The 22,147-nt window shown below is 45.1% G+C and overlaps 1 protein-coding gene across 9 annotated transcripts in view; it reads right to left on the bottom strand.

Annotated features, from left to right (window-relative positions):
- SMC1A (structural maintenance of chromosomes 1A) overlaps nucleotides 1-22,123 on the bottom strand; it is a 46,943-nt gene extending 24,820 nt beyond the window's left edge. For 5 of the 9 annotated variants that reach the window (XM_053891590.1, XM_053891591.1, XM_053891592.1 and 2 more), the window contains exons 1-19: nucleotides 21,917-22,121; nucleotides 17,644-17,832; nucleotides 17,421-17,533; nucleotides 16,235-16,438; nucleotides 15,903-16,141; nucleotides 14,986-15,244; nucleotides 14,763-14,903; nucleotides 13,996-14,078; nucleotides 13,636-13,843; nucleotides 12,391-12,576; nucleotides 12,119-12,298; nucleotides 11,875-12,021; nucleotides 11,638-11,775; nucleotides 10,716-10,832; nucleotides 10,503-10,609; nucleotides 7,411-7,552; nucleotides 5,233-5,378; nucleotides 4,991-5,144; nucleotides 3,825-3,935 (exon numbers count right to left, since the gene is read on the bottom strand). In XM_053891590.1, coding sequence (XP_053747565.1) covers nucleotides 3,825-3,935; nucleotides 4,991-5,144; nucleotides 5,233-5,378; nucleotides 7,411-7,552; nucleotides 10,503-10,609; nucleotides 10,716-10,832; nucleotides 11,638-11,775; nucleotides 11,875-12,021; nucleotides 12,119-12,298; nucleotides 12,391-12,576; nucleotides 13,636-13,843; nucleotides 13,996-14,078; nucleotides 14,763-14,903; nucleotides 14,986-15,244; nucleotides 15,903-16,141; nucleotides 16,235-16,438; nucleotides 17,421-17,533; nucleotides 17,644-17,832; nucleotides 21,917-22,025 — 2,973 coding nt within the window. In that variant the 5' untranslated portion in view covers nucleotides 22,026-22,121. Of the gene's footprint in view, nucleotides 1-3,824; nucleotides 3,936-4,990; nucleotides 5,145-5,232; nucleotides 5,379-7,410; nucleotides 7,553-10,502; nucleotides 10,610-10,715; nucleotides 10,833-11,637; nucleotides 11,776-11,874; nucleotides 12,022-12,118; nucleotides 12,299-12,390; nucleotides 12,577-13,635; nucleotides 13,844-13,995; nucleotides 14,079-14,762; nucleotides 14,904-14,985; nucleotides 15,245-15,902; nucleotides 16,142-16,234; nucleotides 16,439-17,420; nucleotides 17,534-17,643; nucleotides 17,833-21,916 lie in introns of all 9 variants that reach the window. The other 4 variants (XR_002076930.2, XM_053891589.1, XR_008418262.1 and 1 more) reach the window with 3 other exon arrangements.
- Nucleotides 22,124-22,147: the final 24 nt, after the last annotated feature.

The raw sequence follows: 22,147 nt of genomic DNA, 5'->3' as shown, positions 1-22,147 counted from the left end.
AAATGTTACTAAGAAAATCATTAAAAAACACATGTACAGTACGTATTTATTGAAGAAAAATCTGTGTATAAGTGGACCTGCACAGTTAAAACCCGTTATTATTCAAGGGTTGACTGTATTTTTTTTGAGACAGAAAGAGTGCAAGTGGGGGAGAGGGGCTGAGAGAGGGAAGGGAGCAGGAGGAGAGGGAGGGAGAAGGAGAGAGAAAGGGAGGTGGGGAAGGGGTGAGGGGGCGGGGGGGGGGGGGAGAGAGAATATCTTAAGCAGTCTCCATTCTCAGCACAGAGTGGACTTGAGCCTTGATCCCACAACCCTGGGATCAGGACCTGAGCCAACATCAAGAGTCAAATGCTAAACCGACTGACACCCAGGCGCCTTGGGATTGACTGTATTTTTAAAGAAGCCAGGGGTAGGGAGAGAGGATGAAGTGTATGAGGTGCACAGAAAACAAGTCTGGCCATGAGCTGATAACTGTTGAAACTGGCAATGTCTACATGAGACGGCACTGTGCTATTTTGCTTTTGCCTGTGAAAACTTCCCATAATAAAAATCTAAACATAAGAGCAAAAATCAACTTGAAGTGGTTCCTGCTGGACAAAGATGGGACAATATGAACATAAAGAAGAAAAATGGCTCCAACAGATAAACATCAAAATACCTTTAAACAGTTTATAATAAATACAAATTAAAAAAGTCACTGGTCACCTTTAAAGGTTACAAGGGCAACCACCTCTTTCTGAAAGCTCGTAAATAAAAGAATGAAGCATTTATCCTACCCTTTCTGTATTGGCTGTATTTCAAGGGAACTAAATAGTTGATATGAGAAACTTCTTTTTAGAATTCCAATAAATAAATGGAGGAGGAATGGAAGAATCAGGAAATTACCACTTTCCAACCCTTAATAGGGCTAGGCAATGATGATTAAGAGCTGCTAAAACCAACTTGTGAAAGACTGACAGGGAATTTTATAAAAACTGATGGGCTAACAACACCTGAACCTGGTGATCACCTCCTCCACACCCTCCAATTATTTTTCTCTTTATATTATGTAAATTTTCAACATGCACAAAAATGCAGAGGATAATACAAAGCACCCCCGTGTACCTATTATCCAGCTATAATTATCAACTCAGGGCCAGTATTCTGCCACCTATACTCAATTCCTTTCTATCTTCAATTATTTTTAATTTTTTTTAATGTTTATTTTTGACAGAGAGAGAGAGACAGAGCATGAGTGGGGAAAGGGCAAAGAGAGAAGGAGACACAGAATCTGAAACAGGCTCCACGCTCTGAGCTGTCAGCACATAGCTCGACGCGGGGCCTGAACTCACGGACAGCAAGATCGTGACCTGAGCCGAAGTCAGACGCTCAACCAAGGTGAGCCAGGTGAGCCACCCAGGTGTCCCTCAATTATTTTAAAGCAAATCTCAAGCATACCATTTCATCCATAAATACTGCAGTATGTGTCTCTAAAATGGTTCTGAATCTCAGCACTACTGACACTTTGGACCAGATGATTCACTGTTGTTAAGGGCTGTCCTTGTGCACTGTTAAGATGTTTAGCAGCATCCCTTGTATCTACCTACTCAATACTGTCAACAACCAATTATGACAAGTGGGTGTCACAAGTATCTCCAGACATTACCAAATGTCCCCTGGGAGGCAAAATCCATGCACCATTGAGAACCACTGCTATAAAAGATAAGGACATTTAAAAAAAGCCACAATACTATCATCTCACCTAAAAATATTAATAGCAATTTCTGAACATCATAAATTATCCGGTCAGTGTTCAAATTGTCCTGATTATTTTATTAAAAAAAATTTTTTTACAGGGTTTTCAAAGCAGGTTTCAAATAAGGTACACACACTGCAACTGGCTGATTTGTCTCTTATGTCTCGTCTATAAATTCCCCTTCCTCTCTTCGTAATGGATTTAAGGGAGTGCCACATGTTCCAACTGGTTGATTTGTCTCTTATAGCCAATAAAAATTTTCCCTGTTTCTTCTCATTTCTCTATGGAAGACACCAGGTCTATAGAGTTTCTCACAGCCTGGATTTAGCTAACTTCATCCCTATGTTTTTATTTAACATGTTGCTCTGGCACCAGTGTTTCATATAATCGGTGTATATAAGGCTTGATCAGATCCTTATTTGAGTTGCTGACAAGAATATTCACAGGTAACGTTGACTCCTGCTCAAACTTATTACAAAGATAGAGAGAAATGACATTCAATGTCAACTGATGTGATGCAAAAGAAAGTTCACAAGCAGACAGCACCACCTATGATATATTCCTGCCAAAAATAAAAAATGAACTGAATCCAATCAAACCCCAGATTTAAGTACCAGTTTACAGGAAGTACAGGGGATGGGAGAACACGTTAAACAACATTATAGGACATAATCAGCCAAATTCGAAATGTAGAAAATTGTACAGGGCCAATAACCTAGTTTCTTCCATATACAGGTAGAAAAAAATAAAAAGGGATAAGAAAATGTTACAGACTAGAAGAGACCACTTTTAACATTATGAACCTCACTTGAATCCTGATTTAAATACACAAACTGTGGGGCACCTGAGTGGCTTAGTTGGCTAAGCATCCGACTCTTGATCTCAGCTCAGGTCCTGATCTCAGTTCTGACTTCAAGCCCTGCATCAGGCTCTGTGCTAACAGTGTGCACCAACTGAGGATTCTCTCTCTGCCTCTCCCCTGCTTCTGTGTGCGCATGTGCACTCTCTCTCAAGATAAAATAAACTTAAAAACACACAAACTGTGTTTTTAAAAAAGGTATTTATGGGATATTTGTGCAAATCTAAAGATTTACTGAATATTAGATGACATTGCAGCTACTCTTAAAATTTTTTTGGTAGGACACTATAGTACGTCTTTTAAAATGTCCTTCTTTCTAGAGATGTATATTGAGGTAATCATGAATATTATCTGGAATTTTATTTAAAATATGCCAATGGGGAGGGAAGGGTATAAAAAACAAGACTGACCACATGTTGCTAATTGCTGAAGCTGGGTGATGGGTACCTGGGGTTCATTATATTCTTCTCTCTACTTCTGTGTATATTTGAAGTTTTCCGCAATAAAGGCTTCTTTAAAAAATCAAGTACCCCTGGCTATAATGATGGATTGGAAAGCATCAGGACCTGTTTAGGAGGCTCCTACAGTAGTCCACAAGAGAGGTAAAATGGCCTGTACTAGAAAGACCACAGAAACAGAAAAAAGTAGAATTCACTAGATATCTAAGGAGGTAGAATGGATAGGGCTTGGTAATTCAATGAGTATGCAAAATGAGAGAGGCAGTCAAGAATGAGGCTCAGATTTCTGGTTCAAACCTGTGGCTGGCACTGAGAAGGGGAAGACTTGGGGAGGAAGGCTGGGGTTTGAGGTACCTGTGGAGCATAGCATACATGGCAGCTGAAGCCAGGGGAGTAAAAGAGATACCCAGGATGAGAGAATGCCAAGTGAGAAGGAAGAGTGCCTGGGACAGAGTACTGAGGAACACCCAAGGCCCATCTGTTCACTGTAAAGGAGCATGTTCTCTGTGTGTGCATCTGGGCTGAGACGTGTATATGCGTGGAAGGGGAAGACTGGCAGCAGACAGGGATGAGGACAACTGGGGGTGGTGGTGGAAGATGTGCCTGTGTCTGTGTGTGCATAGCTGGGGGAGACCCTAAGTCACAACTCTCTCCCTCCTTTGCCAGCTTACCCCTCTTTCCAGCCATGGTCTCCATGGGGCCCCCAGGTGGGCTGACTCTCTTCCCTCTGAACAGCTAGGAAGATGTCCCCACCCCTGTGGCTGATCCTCACCTTCAGATCCTCACACAGGTCACCGTAGTCAATCTCGATGAGGGCCTCTCGTGCATAGATACTGGAAGTTCGCTGAGAACCACTCACTGAATCCTCCCCCTGGGAGCTACCCTGCAATGGTGAGAGGGAGAGTCCAATGGAGCACACTGGCCATGAGAATGCCCCTCTAGAGGGTATGGGGGGGGGGGAGGGAGGGGAGGGCGCTCCTATGCAGCCTTCAAAGTCTTTGAGAAGCACCTTGCTAGAGAGCACCTGTGGCAGAAGGACAGCAGCTCTGAAGGCACAGAGACCTGAGTTCAAATTTGGGCTCTACCACTAACGGTGGGATCCTGGGCAAGTCATGCTGTCAGATCCTGACACCTGAATCCTGATTTAAACACACAAACCCTCAACTGTAACACGGGACAACGCCTGCCTGGCAGGATTGTGTTTTGGATTAGGAGTAATTATGTCACCCATTACCATGGCGCCTGGCACATTTCTGGTGTTCAAAATATTTTGCTGAATTAAATTGAAATGCTATTTGGGAGGAGGGAGGGAAAGACATGTGGGCCTGAGATCCGTGCCCAGGTCTAAGACAGATATATGCAAACCTCCTCTCAGTTAATGTTCCCACCCCTTGCTACCAACTGTCAATTCCAGGACATAAAATGCCTTGGCTCCTCTACTGGCTAGTGTCCATCCCTTTCCTATGACTAAGCCTTGTCACCTCTGCATTGCTGTCCCTTACCCAACCCTCTCCTGGCCAACCTCTTTCACTGCAGCTAGGCCATCATTTTCAGGTCCCTCAGCTTCTGTCTTCCTTTGCTCTTGGCTAATGTCCCTCAACTTGCACTCTTCCCAATAGTCATCACCTGCGGGAGCTAACTTTTTCCTCAAGTCCCTAAGGTTACATACAGAATGATTTCATCTTCCCCTGGCCTCGCTCCCTCACCACCCACTGACAGCACTACCCCTCAATTCAACTTCCCTCTCACACCAAAGCTATTGCCTTTCACTTCACCTGCCTTCACAGCCTCACCCTGCCTCATCTCCCCTTCATCCTTCCTTATGTTCCCCACCACCTCCACCCACCATCCTTTTCTCTCTCTCCCTGGTCACTCTCACCCCCCATCTCTGGTCAATGTTATTCATTGCCCACTCCCACCACCAGCCATGACACACACCTCTTCCTGACTAATGTCGTCCATAGTGCCTTTAGACAGTGGCAACTTGATGTCCTGCATCTTGCAGGCCTGTAGCAGGTTGTGGCGGTCACTGCGTTTCTGTTCAAGCTTGGTCTCAATGGCTGTTACCTCCTTCTGTAAGTGGGTCATTTCCCTAAGAAGGTCCAGGGAGAGGTGAGATCCAAATCCAGCAGGCTGCCTGCTCTACCTAGTTCCCCCACCCCAGGCCTGAACCCACTCACTTGTTGGCGCCCCCCAGTTTCTTACGAATCTCCTCCATCTCATGATTCTTATCATTCACCTCCGACTTCTTGGCCAGGTGCTGATTCTTCAGGTCTTGTAGCTGGGCCATGGTCTCATCTATGATCTTCATGTGTCTTTGCTCCTCCTGGTCCCAGCAGGGGGAACAGGACAAGAAGTGAAGGTTTTCCTCATCTCAACTTGGGATCTTCTCCCCTTGCCCCCACCCTTTCCACCAGGCAGAAGGAGCCTCTGGGTGTGTCAGAACCTCTCTTCAGTAAGCTCTACTTTCACACACCACCATCACCCTCTGGGCTTCTTTTTATCTTTTTTCAAATTTGGTTGCCCTCCCCTACATAACCCATAATACAAGTTGCTTGATGTAGAAAAGTTCAAAGTACTGAAACAGTATCAAGTAGGAGGAGAAAAAGTCACTCGTAATCCCACCAGCCACAGATAACCAATTAACATCTTAGTCTATTTCCTCCTCATATCACTTCTAGATAGCCCTACAGACTTGAGACTAGATTAGAATTAAAACTCTATATTCTGACTTAGTATTATATTTAAGCATCTTTTCCACATCAAAATTGCCATCATGAGCAATATAACATCAATTTTTTAAAAACCCACACAAACAATACTGCATATTTTCTATGAGTGTACCTATATGAATATACAAGTATTTAAGTAAATGCCTACAAGCTCTGGAAGAATACACACTGTATGGGATTAGCCCCAGGAAGAGGAAAGGGAGTGGCATTGAGCATGGTCAGTCAAGGGATCGGAGTCTTACTTAATAGATCAGATTTCTTAAAGGAAGAATGTTTGGTTTTCATTTTGATCTTAAAGTCACATAAAGGAGACATATCTGCAACTTCCTCCCAAATGGCTCATAAAAACAATACGCATACACAGACAATGCAGAAACAAATATGGGATGTCAGTGACTGATGAATCTTGGTGACAGGTAGGGGGGAGTTCTTTGTAATACTCATTTTCAAATGATTTCAAAATAAAAAGTCATAGAAACATGACTCTGGATCATCTAGATGTCCGTGTACGCCTGCCTGATCTTCATTTGCATTTAAGATTCTGGTGACACCAAAGAGAACTACTTTAATTATCTGGGTTTAATGAAAACACACACACACACACCACCACCACCACCACCACCACCACCACCACCACCACCACCACCACTACCACCAACAAACACAGGCAGACATAAAAGTCAAATGGTTTAAACCAAGTGAAGAGGATCAAATCACCTCAGGACGGGATGCTATGAGAAGAACAAAGGTTTGACAGGAATTTAAAGAGAAAGAATGTGGGAAAAGGGAGTTGTTAGACAATACCCAGTGACACAGGCATGCTTGACTCAAACTGAGCCGTGGCAGTCAGCAGCACAGGCGCACTGTGAAAAGGGACTCAGTTTCAGCAAAACACCATCATCTGTTGCACTGAATTAATGTGGTTAATTATAAAAATTAATTTGTAAGTTTATCCTGGCTTTCTGGTTAAGTGCTCTAAGTATGGATGTTTGTATATATTTAACAGTAAGGATTTTTTTAAGCCAACGCTAAAGATCTTAGGTCTTTAAACGGGTTCTGTATATTACTAAACTTTGAAGACCATTTAACTACACACATATATGAATGTAGCGTAATTTGCTAAACTCCTAATTCCCAGAGGACATTGGAGAGTTTCCAATATAGAACTATAAATGTTTGTAATAAACATCAACCTCCGTGCACAAAGCTGTGCCAGCATTCTGGATTTCCTCAGGTATTACTGAGTAAGAGGGGATAAATACATTCTGAAGAATCTTGATGGATGGTGCCATATGGCATAAAAGAATGCTGGTCTTGGGCACCATGGCCAGTGTTAATCATTTTTTTTAATCTTGGATGTGATAGGAAACAAATTACCTCTGATTGTTGCTTTAATTTGCATCTCTTTGATTTCTAATAAGGCTAAATTATGTGTATGTGTTTATGGGCTATTTGAACCTTCTTAAACTGTTTGTGCCTCTTACTCATTTCATTTTTCCTATTTAGGTCTTGGTGTTTTCTTATTTCAACAGGGCTTTATAAATAATGGATATTATCCTTCTATCATATCTCTTCCAATTTTTCCTCCCAGTTTTTAGTATGTCTTTTCATGCTCTCCTTCCTTACCTTCTTGAGCTTTTCTATCTCATTTTCATCCTTTTTCACTGTCTGCTCCCACATGTGCACTTTATCCTGGTCCTCTTTCAGTTGGTTCTTTTCAAAATCCAACTGGATGCCCAAGCGAGTCTTCTGATTCTCAAACTCCAAACTGTGGGGAGAAAAGAGAACTAGGCCCAGGATGCAGGGACTCAGGTACTACTAGATTTCAGTCACCACTCAGCTCATCCCTCCATATCCACATAAAACTATTCCAACTCCAACTGATGCTGGAGAACTAAGTTCCTCAGCCTTGCCTTGTGGATATGGCACAAGGCAGGGGAGATCAGGCCAAACTCCACTACTCCCCCTTTATACATTGGAAGACTCCAGAACCCTCCCAAGTTCCTAGGAGGCACAAAAAGGTCCACCTGAACCCACCAGCCATGATAATTCCTACTTACTAAGTTTCTGTGTACTTTACAAAATTACCTCTAATCCTCTAATTAATAGCTCCACAAGTAAGCATGATTATCCTAATTTTACAAATGAGGGAACACGGGCCAAGAGGTAAAAGACCTTGCCCAAGGCCACACAGGAATCCAGGTCTAACACCAAAACCCAGGCTGTTTCTCCTATGGCACCATCGCAATGTAATGTGGCAGAATAAGAGGTCTGGCATCCAAACTCTGCCATTCACTAGTAGTGTAATCTTGGCCAAGGTAGTTATACATTCTATGCTTCTGTTTCCTCATCTATAAGATGGAAATAACAGTACTGCTTACCTCATAGTTATTGGGAGAATTTTTTAACAAGTTAATATGCATCCAGTCCTTAGAAGCATACCAGACACACAGTTAAATACTTAATAAATTTTAGTTACCATCATTATTGACAGTATACTGGTTGCATTCAGCTCATACTTGCTCATGGGCTTTGACTCTTTCCAATGAGCCCACCCACCCTCCCCCATCCCAGAACCTTCAAGGAGCAGAGCTTAGGTAGTAAAAACAAAACATGGAGAAAATACTAGATTTCTGCTATTGCCCTGCTCCCCATCTCTTCAGAAACTCAAAGAGTATGTAACCAGCATCCAGATACTAGCAGGCCAGACAGGGCTAATTTCCAACTGCCTCCCCACCCCCGCAATATGGTGTGACAGATGCTGCCAGATGTCATGCTAGCAGCTTAACCCTATTAGTCACTATAATCCAAATGGAATGTAATTAACTCTATAATTTTGAGCTATGCGATTTTAAGTCCAATCTCCCAAGCATGACTCATAAAGCCCTCTGCAATCTGGCCCCTGCTGACCTGTCCACCACCCCCGCCTTCCTCCTGACCCCATTTTTATGCTCCAGACATTCAAAACTACTTAGTTTCCAGTACAAGGCACACTCTCTCACACCTCCGAGCATGCTGTTCTCACTGCCTGGAACTCCCTTCTGTCTGCTGCCCAGCTGGCCAAGTCCTACTCACTCTACAGGCATCCAGTTCATCGCTTCTTGTTCTGGAAAAGCTTTCCTGACAGTTGTGAGCAGGTTCTCTGATTTTATTACATGTTTCTGGGTTTCCTCCCTTTTTGGTGCAGTTAATTATATCCCACAGTTCATAACACGCTTATGTTCACTGTCTGTGCAAGACCATGGTCTCCTTTGGCTCAATACCTGATTTCTACTCCCATTACTCTCTCTACAGGGAGCACACACTCCAAAGTGACATACATACGTACATACATACATACGTATATAGCCTTAAAAATACACACCCTTGTAAAATATACTTGTTTTTAAATGTACACAAATACAATTATAAATGTATCTATGTTACAGCCTGTAAATCTAGTTCTTGCTTTGAACTGCTACACAGTATTGCATAGTCTATATATTCATCACATTCGACTTGTATTTTCCTCCAAGTGATGGCCATTTACATGGCCACCAACATCTAACTACTACAAATTATGCCAAGACACAACCCCGAATGTGTCTCTTTGTTGCCCTGTGGCAACACTCTCTCTGAGCTATATACCCAGAAGTGGCTTTGCTAAGTCATAGAGCTTATGCAAACTTATTTTCACCAAATACTGCTAAGACTGTTTTAATTTGCATTTCTCTGATTAGAAACAAGACTGAACGTCAATCTGTAGTTATCAGCCATTTGTGCTTCTTTTTCCATGAAATGCTAACTGCACCCTCTGTCCATTTCTCTATTGGGTCTCTCGTTTTTATCTTTCTTCTTGATTTGCAGTTCTTTGAACATTTCCTCTGTATTTTCTATGTACCTCAAGTACAGCATCAATGACACTATTCTGAAATTGTTGATCTACTTGTTTGTCTCCCCCACTTCCACAACCCCCTGAGGACAAGGACAGTCTCTGATTCAATTCTATATCCCTTGAGCCTGGCTTATGGGTAGGAGAGCAATGAATATTTACTATATGGGCCATGAGCTACATAAACTGCAGACTGAGACCCAGGGTCCAGGAGGCAACCTCTTTTAAAGATTGTCACGTTCGTCTGTGTCACCCCAATCTCCCCACCAATACCTAGCACAGGACAACTTCGTACAACATAGGGACTCAAGAAAAGTCTATTAAATTAACAAATATAGTAAAGAGGGGGAAGAGAAGAGGAACTGTTGTGTTGTTCTTACTATTCTTCCAACTTCATTCCATCCCCACCCCTCTGCAATGCCCATCAGGATAATGACAATAATAAAAGCTAGCATCTACTACTCTTGGTAGGTGCTAAGTATTATCCTAAATACTTTACAAGGACGAGTTCATTTGATCTGCCTAAATGCCATGAGACAGGCATCCTTATTATCCCACTTTACAGATAAGGAAACTGGGCCTCAGAGAGGTCAAGTCACTGCCCAAGATAATGAGTTATGGAGCTAGGATTCTAACCCAGGTAAATCACATTTAAAGCTGGCACTCTTAAGCATGAGACCATGCCACACTGCCTCCCTGATGTTCCTGTTCTTTAAAGCCGACCTACTACACCCATCATTCTAAGAGCTGCTCCTTGTCTTATGATGGCATGTGACTTCCCAGGATATCAGGCTGGGGGCTCAAGGGCACCCCAGTGTGTACTCTTGTACCCCACACTTCCACTTACCGCTTCTTGGCAATTTCGTTCTGCCGCTTCACCTTCTCTTCCTCAAACTCTCGGATGTTGCGCACACCAATCTCGCGACAAAACTCTTCAAACACCTCATCCTCTACCTGAGGGGAGAAGCGAGGGACAACAAAGGCCCTCTGGATCAGAGTGCTGCTGCCAGTCCCAGTCCCACCCCACTGCACACACTGGCATGGTTCATCCCTTACCAACCTGGTTCATCTTCTCCTTCAAGTCTTTCATTTCCCTCTCTCGGCTCTGGATGATCCTCTTGATATCATTAATGCGAGGCCCAAAGTTGGCTAGCTCACTCTCCAGCTTGGACTTTTCCTGCAGGAAACAGGGTTGAGGGAAAAAGAGACCAGGCTCTTTGGAGGAACGGAGCCACCCTGAGCTCACCGGCCCCTGCAAAAGAAGGGCTAGCTCTCCACATGCTGAGAGAACATGGCTCACAATTCCCCAGTCAAGGTTCCATCATCTCCTACTTGAACCATCACACAGCTTCCTCCCCGGGCTCTATTCGGCTAGCTTTAATCCACATGGTAAACATCATCAGTTACAGGTCCACATTTCCTTATCTATAACCCTTGGAATTCAGACTTTTTGATTTTAGAAGAAGGTAAAGGGATATTTATACTACACTTTAAATAATGCCTCCAGGTGGTCTTGGGAAGCACCCTATGATCAAACACATTAATATACCTAGAAGAGCACCCCCACCGAGAGGGACTGAAATGCCAGCGTTCACTTTCAATTTACTTTCAGAAGCAGCTCAGATATTTGTTGAACGAATAATGCTAATAATAGCATCTAACATTTACTGAGCACTTACCGGGCACAAGGAATCAGTCTAAGTACTTTACAGGCATGTAATCATTCAATCTTTGCAAGAAGGCTATAAAGCAGGTGGTATTCTAACTCCCATTTTACAAATAGATGAAAAACTAATGACGACATATTAAGTAAGCTGCCTCCCACCATAAAGGCGAGACCTGAAGTCCGGACTGCTATGCTTGGTTCCCTGAAGCAGGCTGGGAGGAGAGAGGGAAATGGGATACATTTCCACTCGCAGAGAAACTCTGACCAGGAATGTGAGGGTGGCCTTTGGAGGACAGGGCTGAAGACTAAGCCCCACCTGCAGATTCAGGGCTAGATGTCTTGTCTTAGTCTGTTCCAGGTCACTCTGCGAGTACTTGAGCCGCATCTGTAGTCCATGGGCCTGAGACTGCACCTGACGTAGCTCTGCCTCTTTCCGCTTTGCCTTCATCTGCTCCTGAAGTGGACATGACAGAACAGCTAGGTGATAAGAACAGGAATGGCCAGCCTGGGCTTAGGATTCCAAACCCTGGGGACAGTAATGCCCATGACTTACTTTCAGCTCCTCTGTCAACCGCTCCTTCTTCTCTTTCAACTTATCTACCGCTTTCTCATCCCAGCGCCGAGCCTTGGCTTTCAAGTCACTGGCTCCACCAGAGATCACCCCTGACTTCTGGAACAGGGTCCCATCCAGTGCCACCGTCTACACACAGTAGGGAAAAGAGAGAAGGAGGGAGAGAAGATGAAGAGTCTCCAATACTAAGCCTGTCCAGCTCCAATGTGCACAAGGGAATCCATACCTTGTGACGCTGGTGGCCGCCAAAGGCAATGCGGCGGGCATCCTCCACATTGTCACACACAAGGGCGTTGCCACAAGCATATTGCAGGGCCTTTTTGATGTGGGGTGGCTCATAGCGAATTACGTCAATCACCAGCTTGGCCCCCTTCAGTTCCCGGAGCTTCTCATCTGTAGGTTTCACCTATGGGAAGAAGCTCAGTAAGTGGGAGAACATGGAGGGCTAGGAGAAGGGGCCCTCTCACACTGCCCTGACCCCATCCCCACCAGCCTCACCTCCAAGTAGTCAAGAGGCAAGAAGGTCTCAGGCTCCCCACGCTGTTCCTTGATATACTGAATACAGTCCCGGCCTGTCTTCTCAGAGTCCACGATAATGGCATCCATGTTCTTGCCCAAAACCTTGGTCACGGCAATCTGGTACTTCTTTTGTGTGGGCTGACAGAGGTCAATGAGGCGTCCATACTGAGGAAAGTCAGAAGAGAAAACTGAAGCATGAGGCTTTTGGGGACTGACTCAGGAACCCCAATTCCCAGTTCAGAAGTGGCAGACCAAAACCTGCATGAGGAACATAGCTTCCATGCTATGGAGGAAAAGCCTACTCTGTCCCCAAAGCAACAATCACTCCAGTCATGCCTGAATCCAAAATCATCTTTCTAAACCTCAGTTTTATCATTTCATAGACCACTACTGCCCCAGGCACTATGTCAGATACCCCTTACATACATTACCTCAAATTCTCACAAGCACCCAGCAAAATAAATCTTTTTCTAGTTCATGTCCCCCATGCCCCCTAAGCTAATCATGGTTCCCTAAGAACTATCAGATAATGGGTAAGATCTTCAAGGGCAGGAAATGAGCCTAAATCATCCTTATAAACTCCTCAGGAGTGTCTAGAGGACAGATCAGGAAATATCTATGGAACCAAATTAAGTTAAACCCAGGGATGGAATTATAGCAATAGAGATCCTTATAAACTCCCCCAGAAGTGTCTAGAGGACAGATCAGGAAATATCTATGGGACCAAATTAAGTTGAACCCAGGGATGGATAGCAATAGAGAGAGAATACTCAGGGAACTCAAGATTTGGTTCAAGAGGCCAAGAGCTCTAATAAAGCCTAGGATATCCCTACAAGCAAATAAACCACTTGGTACAGGCCATGTGAGCTCATATCAAAGCCTGCAGAGTTACTCCCTATGAGACTAAATCATATCCTGTGGCTCCTCCCACTTCCAAAGGCCTCTCCAGTTTCCCAGCATCCCACAGAGGAGTGGAAGCAGCAAGACAAAACCTTCAAGAAGTTGCAACTGGTGTCATAGAAAGAACAGGAGGTTCCAAGTCAGACATAAGTTGGGTTTGGATTACAATTCTTATAAGCTGTGCTGTTTTGGGTAAGTCATTTCATCTCTCTGAGCCTGTTCCCCCAGCTGTAAAAAAGGGATCAGCAATCTTGTCTTCACAGGGCCGCTGACAGCCAGTGGGAGAGTAGGTGCTCAGGAAAGGAGTTCCCTTTCCATTCTTACCACAGAGCCAGGGTACAAGCGCTTGATGCTTTCCATAATCTCTGCCTTTCGCTGTTGGCGGCTGCTCTCCTGGCGGTCAATACGGGCATCACCTAGCTGCTCCATCACCTGGTTCAGCTCCTTATTGATCTCATCAATACGCCGTTTGGCCATCTCCACCTCCTCTGTCAGCTCCCCCTCTAACTTCTTCTGCTCCTCTAGGGACTGCCTACAAAGTGAGGGATCACAAGGGGTTACCCTGGCTAGTGAGAAAATATTCCTGGCTGAAAGGGACTCTGGGGATCCTGCCTGAGGAGGGGCAGGACAGATAGGGTTCACAACAGCCCTGGAAATAAGAGGAAAGGCTGCAGAGCCACATACTTGCTAGTGGTAATGTATTCCTCTAGTTTCTCAATCCGTTTCTGATTCTCTTCAATCTCCCGCAGCTTTTGCTTGATCTTGGCCTGGAAGAAAGACAAATATACACCATCACCAGGGGCTGAGCAAGTTAACTCTAAGACCATGGGGCCCTGGCTTATACCTGCTATGTGCCCACTGATCAAAAAGCCCAACAGTCCAGGACAGTCTGTCACTAATGGGGGAGACCTACTAAAAAGCAGACACACAACAGTGTTCAGTGTGGCTCTGCTAATTGATGCCCCTCCCAGAGCCCTGAGACCTTTCATGACGTTCTACCTAGCCTGGGTAGAACATATCCTGGTTCTGCCACTTCATAATGATGTGACCTGAGGCAAATTACTTCACCTCTGGACTATAGTTTCCTCATTTGGAAAATGAGGAATTAAATGAGTAAATACATGTAAAATATAGTGCCTAGCAAACAGTAAATGCTTACTAGTTGTTAGCTATTGTCATTACTGTTAAGGGGCACCTGGGTAACTCAGTCAGTTAAGTGTCTGACTTCGGCTCAGGTCATGATCTTGCGGTTCGTGGGTTTGAGCCCCGCATCAGGTTCTCTGCTGTCAGCACAGAGCCTGCTTTGGATCCTCTGTTCCCCTCTCTCTGTGCCCCCTCCCCTGCTCATGCTCTCTCCCTCTCAAAAATAAACATTAAAAAGAAAAAAAAAAGACTTTCATCACTTCTTTTTTCTCTGAACCATCATCCCTAATCTTGTAACACATGCCCACCTCTGTCTCTACTTTCTTCCGCTCTTCCAGATCCAGCCGGTCCTGGTCGGCTTTCTGATCTCGATTGAACTTCTCCAGCTCCTGGGCCAACGTAGCCGCTCTCTTGCTGGCTTCTTCTTTCAACCGGTGGTATTTCTTTACCTGTATTAGGAATAGGTAACCAAATCAGTCTCTGTAGAAGCACAGCAACCCCCCACCCCACCCCCAACCTCCCAGAGCTTACCTGATTCTCCTCCAAGGTTAAGTCTCTGCCCTGACTCTGACTCTCCTCTTCCATCCGTTCCTCAAACTCCTGCCGGGCTTTCTCTACTGACAGCATCTCCTTTTCCAGCTCATCCATGTCACCTTTACGCTTCTTGTAATGCTTCTGAGCATTCTGTAGGGACTTCTTGGCTGCTTCCAGCTTCTTGATTTTGTGGGAGGTATTCTCCTTGGCTTTGATGTACTGAGGCCGCTTCTGGTTCAGCTCTGAGTCCTTCTCCCTTTTGCCGGAGGGGGGGTGGTGGGTAAATCAGTTAGCACTGTGGCAGAAGGGAGGGTTCCCAGGCTTTTTACCCAAAGGGGGGGCCTGATGTCCCAGCCAGCCTCAGGGAATTGCTTAAAGAACGAGGGCCTGATGCCCCACAGATCCTCAGAAAAGGGGCAGTCTGACTACTCCCTGGAACTGATGGCTTCAGCCTGGCATTCCGGCCACTCCGTAAGGTAAAGCTGCCACTCCTGCCTCAGCCCTAGCCAGGCCAGGACCATCAGTAACAGCTCCCAAGAATGCCCTATGTTCATGGAGTTGTCCCCCATCTGATCTAACTTTTTCATGTCCTTTAAACTTCTAGCGCCAGTTTTCCTCTTCCAGGAAGGCATTCCCAGCCACTCTAGTAGCCAGGCCTCCCATTGCTTCCTCTCACTTGGCAAGGTCCCCACCCCTTTCAAGTTCTCTCTTTCATGAGTAGCCATCTACCCAGAGTTTGAGTACTCAAATGCTTTGTCTAAAATGCAAGTCAAGAAATGTGTTTGGTTCTGGCCAAAGCAAGTCAAGAGGAAGACAAACTAGGACGAGCACCGGACTCTAGGCTCAGAGGAGCCCTAGGAAACAGCACAGCCTCTTGGTTTCCCATAGGTTGCAGGCCCAGGCCTGCCTCTTACTTGATCTCCTTCTCAATCTGCTGCTGCTCCCGCATCATTTTGCCCAGCTCCTTCTTCTTCTCCTTCAGCTCATCCTCTACCTTGTCCATACGCTTCTTGTCCTTCTCGATCTCCTTGTTCTTAGAGGCCAGTTCCTTATTGAGCTTCTCAATCTCCACTTCATTGTGATAAAGCTTAAAGAGCTGCAGCTGCACCTGAGCTCGCACCACCTCATCCTTCAGGCGCTGGTAGCGGTCAGCCTGCGCAAACAGGAGCACGGAGGCAGGTGTGCATCAGTAAGGCACTGGCTCGACCCTGGCCCCTTAGAGCCCAGAGGTAGCCTAGCCACCTACCTCTTCTTTCTCCTGTTTGGCTTCCTTGCGTTCGGCCGCAATGTTTTTTTTGCGATGGTAATTAAACTGTGTGTCCTCTTCAGCCTTCACCATTTCCTTCTTTCGCTTGTCATACTCCTGGGCCAGCTCCCCAGAGCGACTTATCTCTTCAAATAGAGCTGTCCTCTCTTTGGGATTCTTCATGGCAATAGATTCCACAGCACCCTAGTAAAGATCAAAACACTCTCCCCATTTAGAGCCTATCCAACCCAGTTCCTTCTACCCATTTCTACTCAGTTATTCAGAAAAAGGTCTCTGACCCTCTCCCCGCACTAGGTGCCACATTTCACACTGGGCCTTGAGGACACGTTCCCTGCCTCTTGAGGTGCACACAGAGCAAAAGAGACAAAAGCAAAGACAACACCATGTGTTATGTGCAGTGACAGAAGCAACACAGAAAAAGCACTAAGTGAAGCTTGGGGGTAGGAGACTGGTAGGAGTGTCTATCCAGGAAAGCTTCCCAAAGGTGACATCTAAGTTGAGTTTGAAAGATGGGGAAGAACTAACCAAGAAAGTTAAGAGAGAAGGTCATTTCATGTAAAGGACGATTAATATGCAAAGGCCTGCAGGCCAAAGAAAGCAAGTGAATTTGGGGAACTATAAACAGTTTAACTGAGCTGGAATGCAGGGTTGGAAGGGAAAAATACTGACAGGTGAGGGGCTAGTAAGGTGGGCAAGAACCAAAGGATGATGTTTCCTGAATGCCAGGAGTTTGGAGTTTATGCTAAAGCAATGATTTAGCATGTATAATAACCTGGAGAGCTTGGTAAAACACTCAGTGCTGGGCCCCATCCCATAGTCTCTACGTCTATAGATCTGGGATGGGACCAGAGAAGGTGCATTTCTAGCATGTCCCCAAGTTGATGCTGATCCAGAGACAATAATTTGAGAACCACCATCATAAGACAATGAGCAATCACTGAAATGCTTTAAGGAGGAAAAGGAAAGAAACAGATTTGTGTCTTTGTAAGATGAACCTAGCCTAAGGGATGAACTGGAAGGGGACAGACTGGAGTCTTGTAAGCCCAGTGAAGAAGCTGCTACATTAATTCAGGGGAGAGATGAAGCTCAAGATGAAGCAGGCCCAGTGAGGATGGGACAAGGATCAGCAAAGAGCAGACAGCCAATAATTGTTAAAAATGCTCACCTGGAAGACGAGGAAGTTACGAGCTTTGATGAGAATGCCCAACTTCTCTAATTCCTCACTGTACTCATGTAGCTGAACCACTTTGTTGTTGATCTTGTACTCAGAAGAACCCCCTACAAGACAGTGCATGAGTTAGCTGAAGGTCAGACATCCACCTATCCCAGTCAACTAGTCTAGTCACCTCCCGGGACCCAAGGGGAGCCTTCTGGCCAGCCTCACCCACCAACAATGACACGGGCAAAGGTGCGGTCCTCAGCACCCTCCTCAGAGTAGACCATGCTGACAAAGGCCCGATTGGCAGCTGGCTTGCCCACAGGAGCTCCATGGATCAGGTCCCTCAGGGTCTTTACTCGCAGGTTGCTGGTTTTCTCACCCAATACAAAGCTGATCGCATCCATGAGATTTGACTTACCTAAGGGAGTAGGGGACAAAGCAGAGGAGGGGAAGTCAGGGAACACTGCTCTGCCCCCACCGGAGCCCTGGTTCAAGGGCTGAGAAAAACAGTCCCTTTGCAGCTATTACCTACAGCAGTTAAAGACTAGAATCCCATCTAAGGAAACAGCATATTCACATAATGGATTGTTCTACAACCATTAACGACACGGGGAAATGCCCATAATAGAAGAAATAAGCAGATAATGTAACTGTAACAAAAAATATAGTTTGATCTCAACCAAGTTTAAAAGTTAAAAAAAAAAAAAGAGCTAAGGGAAGGTGATAATGGGGAGTTGCTATTTCCTGTGTACACTTTCAATTTTGCAAGATGAAAAAGTTCAGGAGATCAGTTGTACAATGTGAAGATACTTAACATGGCTGAACTGTACACTTAAAAAATCGTTAAGATGACAAATTTTGCTATGTGTATTTTACTATATTTTTTAAAAGGCATATTCCTATTGTGATACAATATGACGCATACAGCATCATCTATGAAGTATCTTGCCAAAATATTTAACCTGAATCTGAACAAGCCTTTAGACCTACCTTCCAGTTTACAGGAAATATAATAGTTAGAGGAACATAGTAAGTGACACTATGAAGAAACCTTAAGACAAACACAGAATGTGGAATACTCTCCAAGACAACTGGCCTGATTTTTTCAAAAAGTGAATGTCTAAAAAGAAACATGTGGAGAACCACTCCAGAACACAAGCGATTACTGAGAAATAAGCAAAGGCAGTGCACGAACTTTGATTGGATTCGAGTTTCCCTTTAAAACCAAGACCAAAGCCAAAGCCAAAGCCAAAGCCAAAGCCAAAACCAAAACGACATTCTGGGGAACAATTAGGGAAGCTTGAATATGAACTAGATAACTGATGACAACAAGGAAATTAATTTTCCCAGGTGTGATCACAGTCTACTGGTGACACAAGAGAATGATGATTTTAGGAGTCGAATGCTGAATCCCTAGAGGTGAAATGTCATGAAGTCCACAGCTTACTTTCCAACGATTAAGCAAAACACACAAGTAGGTTTGAATATTTTCATAATAAAAACTTGGGGAGAGGCAAAGGCATAGAAAAAAAATACATGAAAATGTGAACAGTGTAACCAGTGGTCACTTCCCAGAAGGAAAATAGGTTAACAGGTCAGGGAAGGGTATCTTTTTACTGTCTATCCTTTGGGATTTTTTAAATTTTATACTGTGTGCATATATCAGCTATTCAAATAATTAAGATTTTTTTAACATTAAGAGTGGTTATCTTTTCAATAGTGGAGTCACAATTGTTACTTTCTTCATTTTAGACTCAGGAAAAAAATTTTTTTTCAATTTAGACTGGGGGTGGGGGGTGGGAGAACACTTTAATCTCTATAAATGCTACCTCAGGATTATACCCCAGCATGTTATATGACCTTGAACGGAAGACCTGATTTCCCACACCTTTCTACTCAGGTATAAAAATAACAGCCCAGTTCCTTCCAAAGCAGTACAACACCGTGATTAAGAGCTCGGGTTCTAGTCCAACAGACCAGGTTCTTAGTTTCACCAATTTTTAGCTGACCTTCCATTCCCTCACTTCGAAAATCTAAAAAACCACAACTGATAGGTAAAGCCTCTAAAATAACGCTTAGCACACAGTTCTCTGTTGGGAGTGGCAGGAGCACAAGGCTTTGAAGTATGACAGGCACAATTTCTGACCCTGGCTCTGAGAATCAATTAGTGTGCAAGTGATCACAACTGTTTGTGCCTCACTCTTCCACCTATGAAACAAAGATAATGGTACCTCCCTGATAGGGTCATTTTGAGAATTTAAATGTAAAAGGTCCCAATAAATAAAGTACCTGACACACACTGGTGCTCAACAAATGGCACTCCTATCTTAACACAGGTCTGAACTCAGCTCTGTCTCCCTTATCAGAGCAGGACTAGCACACCATGCTGACCAGGAGTTAGACTTTTAGGCACCCACTTCCAACCTTTAGGCTTCTCCCATGCTCTCCAGAGATGGTTAGAACGTCTCACAATCAAAGCCCTCCCTATTAGCAATCATTCGATATTGTAAACATTTTTATAACATGCATTATGAGCTGAACACTGATAAAACGTTTTAAGGAATGTCTTCTTTGGGGCACTCATAAACCAGTAATGAAAACACAAAAACATATACCATAAATACAAGACAGAAGAAAGTAAACATTAACTTGTGCCAAGTGTCTACTGTGTGCCACAGAAGAAACGCAATTCACTCTTCTTCTCTGCCAAGAAATGGGTTGTGGAGGTGGGTATTGAAGAATTGGGGGAGGGGACAGGGTCCAGACCAAGGGGGTCTTTGGGGAACAGCTGGGTATACAAATCTACCCACGCTGAGGGGAGTGAATGCCAAGAGGTGCATCCTGGCTCTTTCCACAGGGGCCACCACTCCAAAATCCTAAGAAACTGGAGTGAAACCCCAAGCATTAGTCCTCTAAGCCAGTGGTCCTCAAGTGAGGATGGGGAAGGCAGGGAGTGATCTGCCCCACCTCTCAGGGGGACACAGACAATATCTGGAAACATTTTTGGTTGTCACATCTGGGGGGTAGGGGTGCTATCATCTAGTGGGAAAAAGCCAAGGATGCTGCTAAACATCCTACAATGCACAGGACCTACCTCACAGCAAAGAATTATCTTACTAGAAATGTCAACAATGCCGCTGTTGAGAAACCCTGCTCTACAAAGAGCACCAAACACAAGCAAAACCCCAGGGAAGGTCACAAATTTGAGCTACGTCTGCAGGGAAAGCCCCTCACACTAGGAAATGATTTAGCTAGAACATCTCTGGGGTGGAGGAACACAGTGGGATTCCAAACAGACTGCCTATGGGGGTAGATGGAAGGAATCCATGGTGTATCATTTAGAAATGAGGAGTTAAGATATGAAATAGAGGTGTTACCTAGCCACTCTTTGCCCCTCCCCAGTTTTGTTGAGATATAACTGACATATAGCATTGTGTTAGTTTCAGGTGTACAACATGATTCCATAGCTGTCTATATCGAGAAATGATTACCACAATAAGTTTAGTTAGTTAACATCCATCACCTCACATAAACGATTTTTTTTCTTGTGATGAGAACTTTTAAGATCTATTCCCTCAGCAACTTTCAAATACACAATACAGTATTTACTGACCACTCTTTCCAAAGACACCACCCAAGTCACTGTATCCCATCAACCTAATTTCCTGCATAGCATGTATCACAGCCGAATAGTCTTATTTTCTCCTTCTTTATTATTGTCTTTCCCCTCTGGAATGCAAGCCCCGAGAGTAAGGCTTACTCTATTCTTCACTGTTTCCACAGCACCTCGAATAACTCCTTACAAAACAGTAAACATTCAATAAATTCGGCGAGCGGAAGAGTTCTTTTAACGGCTTCAGTGGTAAATTAAAGGGGGGATTCCGAGGCACCCCCATCTCTGAGATGGGGGTGGAGGGTGGAGACCCCAAGCACTCCAGCTGGAGAGGCGAGCGCGGGATCAGAAATTCAAAACTGCCGCCTCCGGAGGAGAGTAAAAAAAAAAAAAAGGACGAATTGGAGCATACCAGAGCGAAGCGGGAGGGGGCGCTGGGATAAGGCAGAAGTGTACCGCTGGAGACCGGGGGCCAAGGGAGGGCTACCAGCGGTCCCACACCCTCCGGAGGGTTCAAACAAGGCAAGGGGAAGTAGCCGGAAGCAGCAGGTCCGGCGGAGGACTGCACGGCCCGCCGCTGGCAGTCGGCTCCGGACGCGCCACTTTTGGCGGGAGGGGGCAGTGGGCGGGGTAACGTACAGAATCGGCCCGTACCACTTGCTCCGGGGAGGGGGCCGCGCAGAGAGCGGGCAAGTGACACCTGGGGAAGAGGTTTGAGTTAGAGCACTCGAGCGGGCAAAGCGGGTTCGAGTTGAGCCCGCTCAGGAGGGAGAGGAACCTGTGAGGGTTCCCGACATTTCAGGTCACACGGGCTGGGTTGGACTACTCTGCTGCCGGATAGGGGGTCCAGGCTGGGACGTGCGGAGGGCCGCAGCCAGGTTTATCTCACCAGAGCCATTGGGTCCAATGATGGCGGTGAACCTCTGAAACGGTCCGATAATCTGCCGACCCTTGTACGACTTAAAGTTCTCGATCTCAATCAGTTTCAGGAAACCCATGACAGCGGCGGCGCCGGCGGCTGTACAAAAGGCCGCGCCGTACGCCCGGGAACTGGGGTAGCCCGCGCGGGAAACACCGCAGTGCAGGCCGGGCGGAAGACAAACCTCGCGAGAATAAGTCC

This window comes from Panthera pardus, unplaced genomic scaffold (assembly GCF_024362965.1).
Source record: "Panthera pardus isolate Hobbes unplaced genomic scaffold, ASM2436296v1 HiC_scaffold_27, whole genome shotgun sequence".
Lineage (NCBI taxonomy): Eukaryota > Metazoa > Chordata > Mammalia > Carnivora > Felidae > Panthera > Panthera pardus.
Note: the sequence above shows the minus strand (reverse complement) of the source record. Positions and strands in the feature narration are given on the sequence as shown.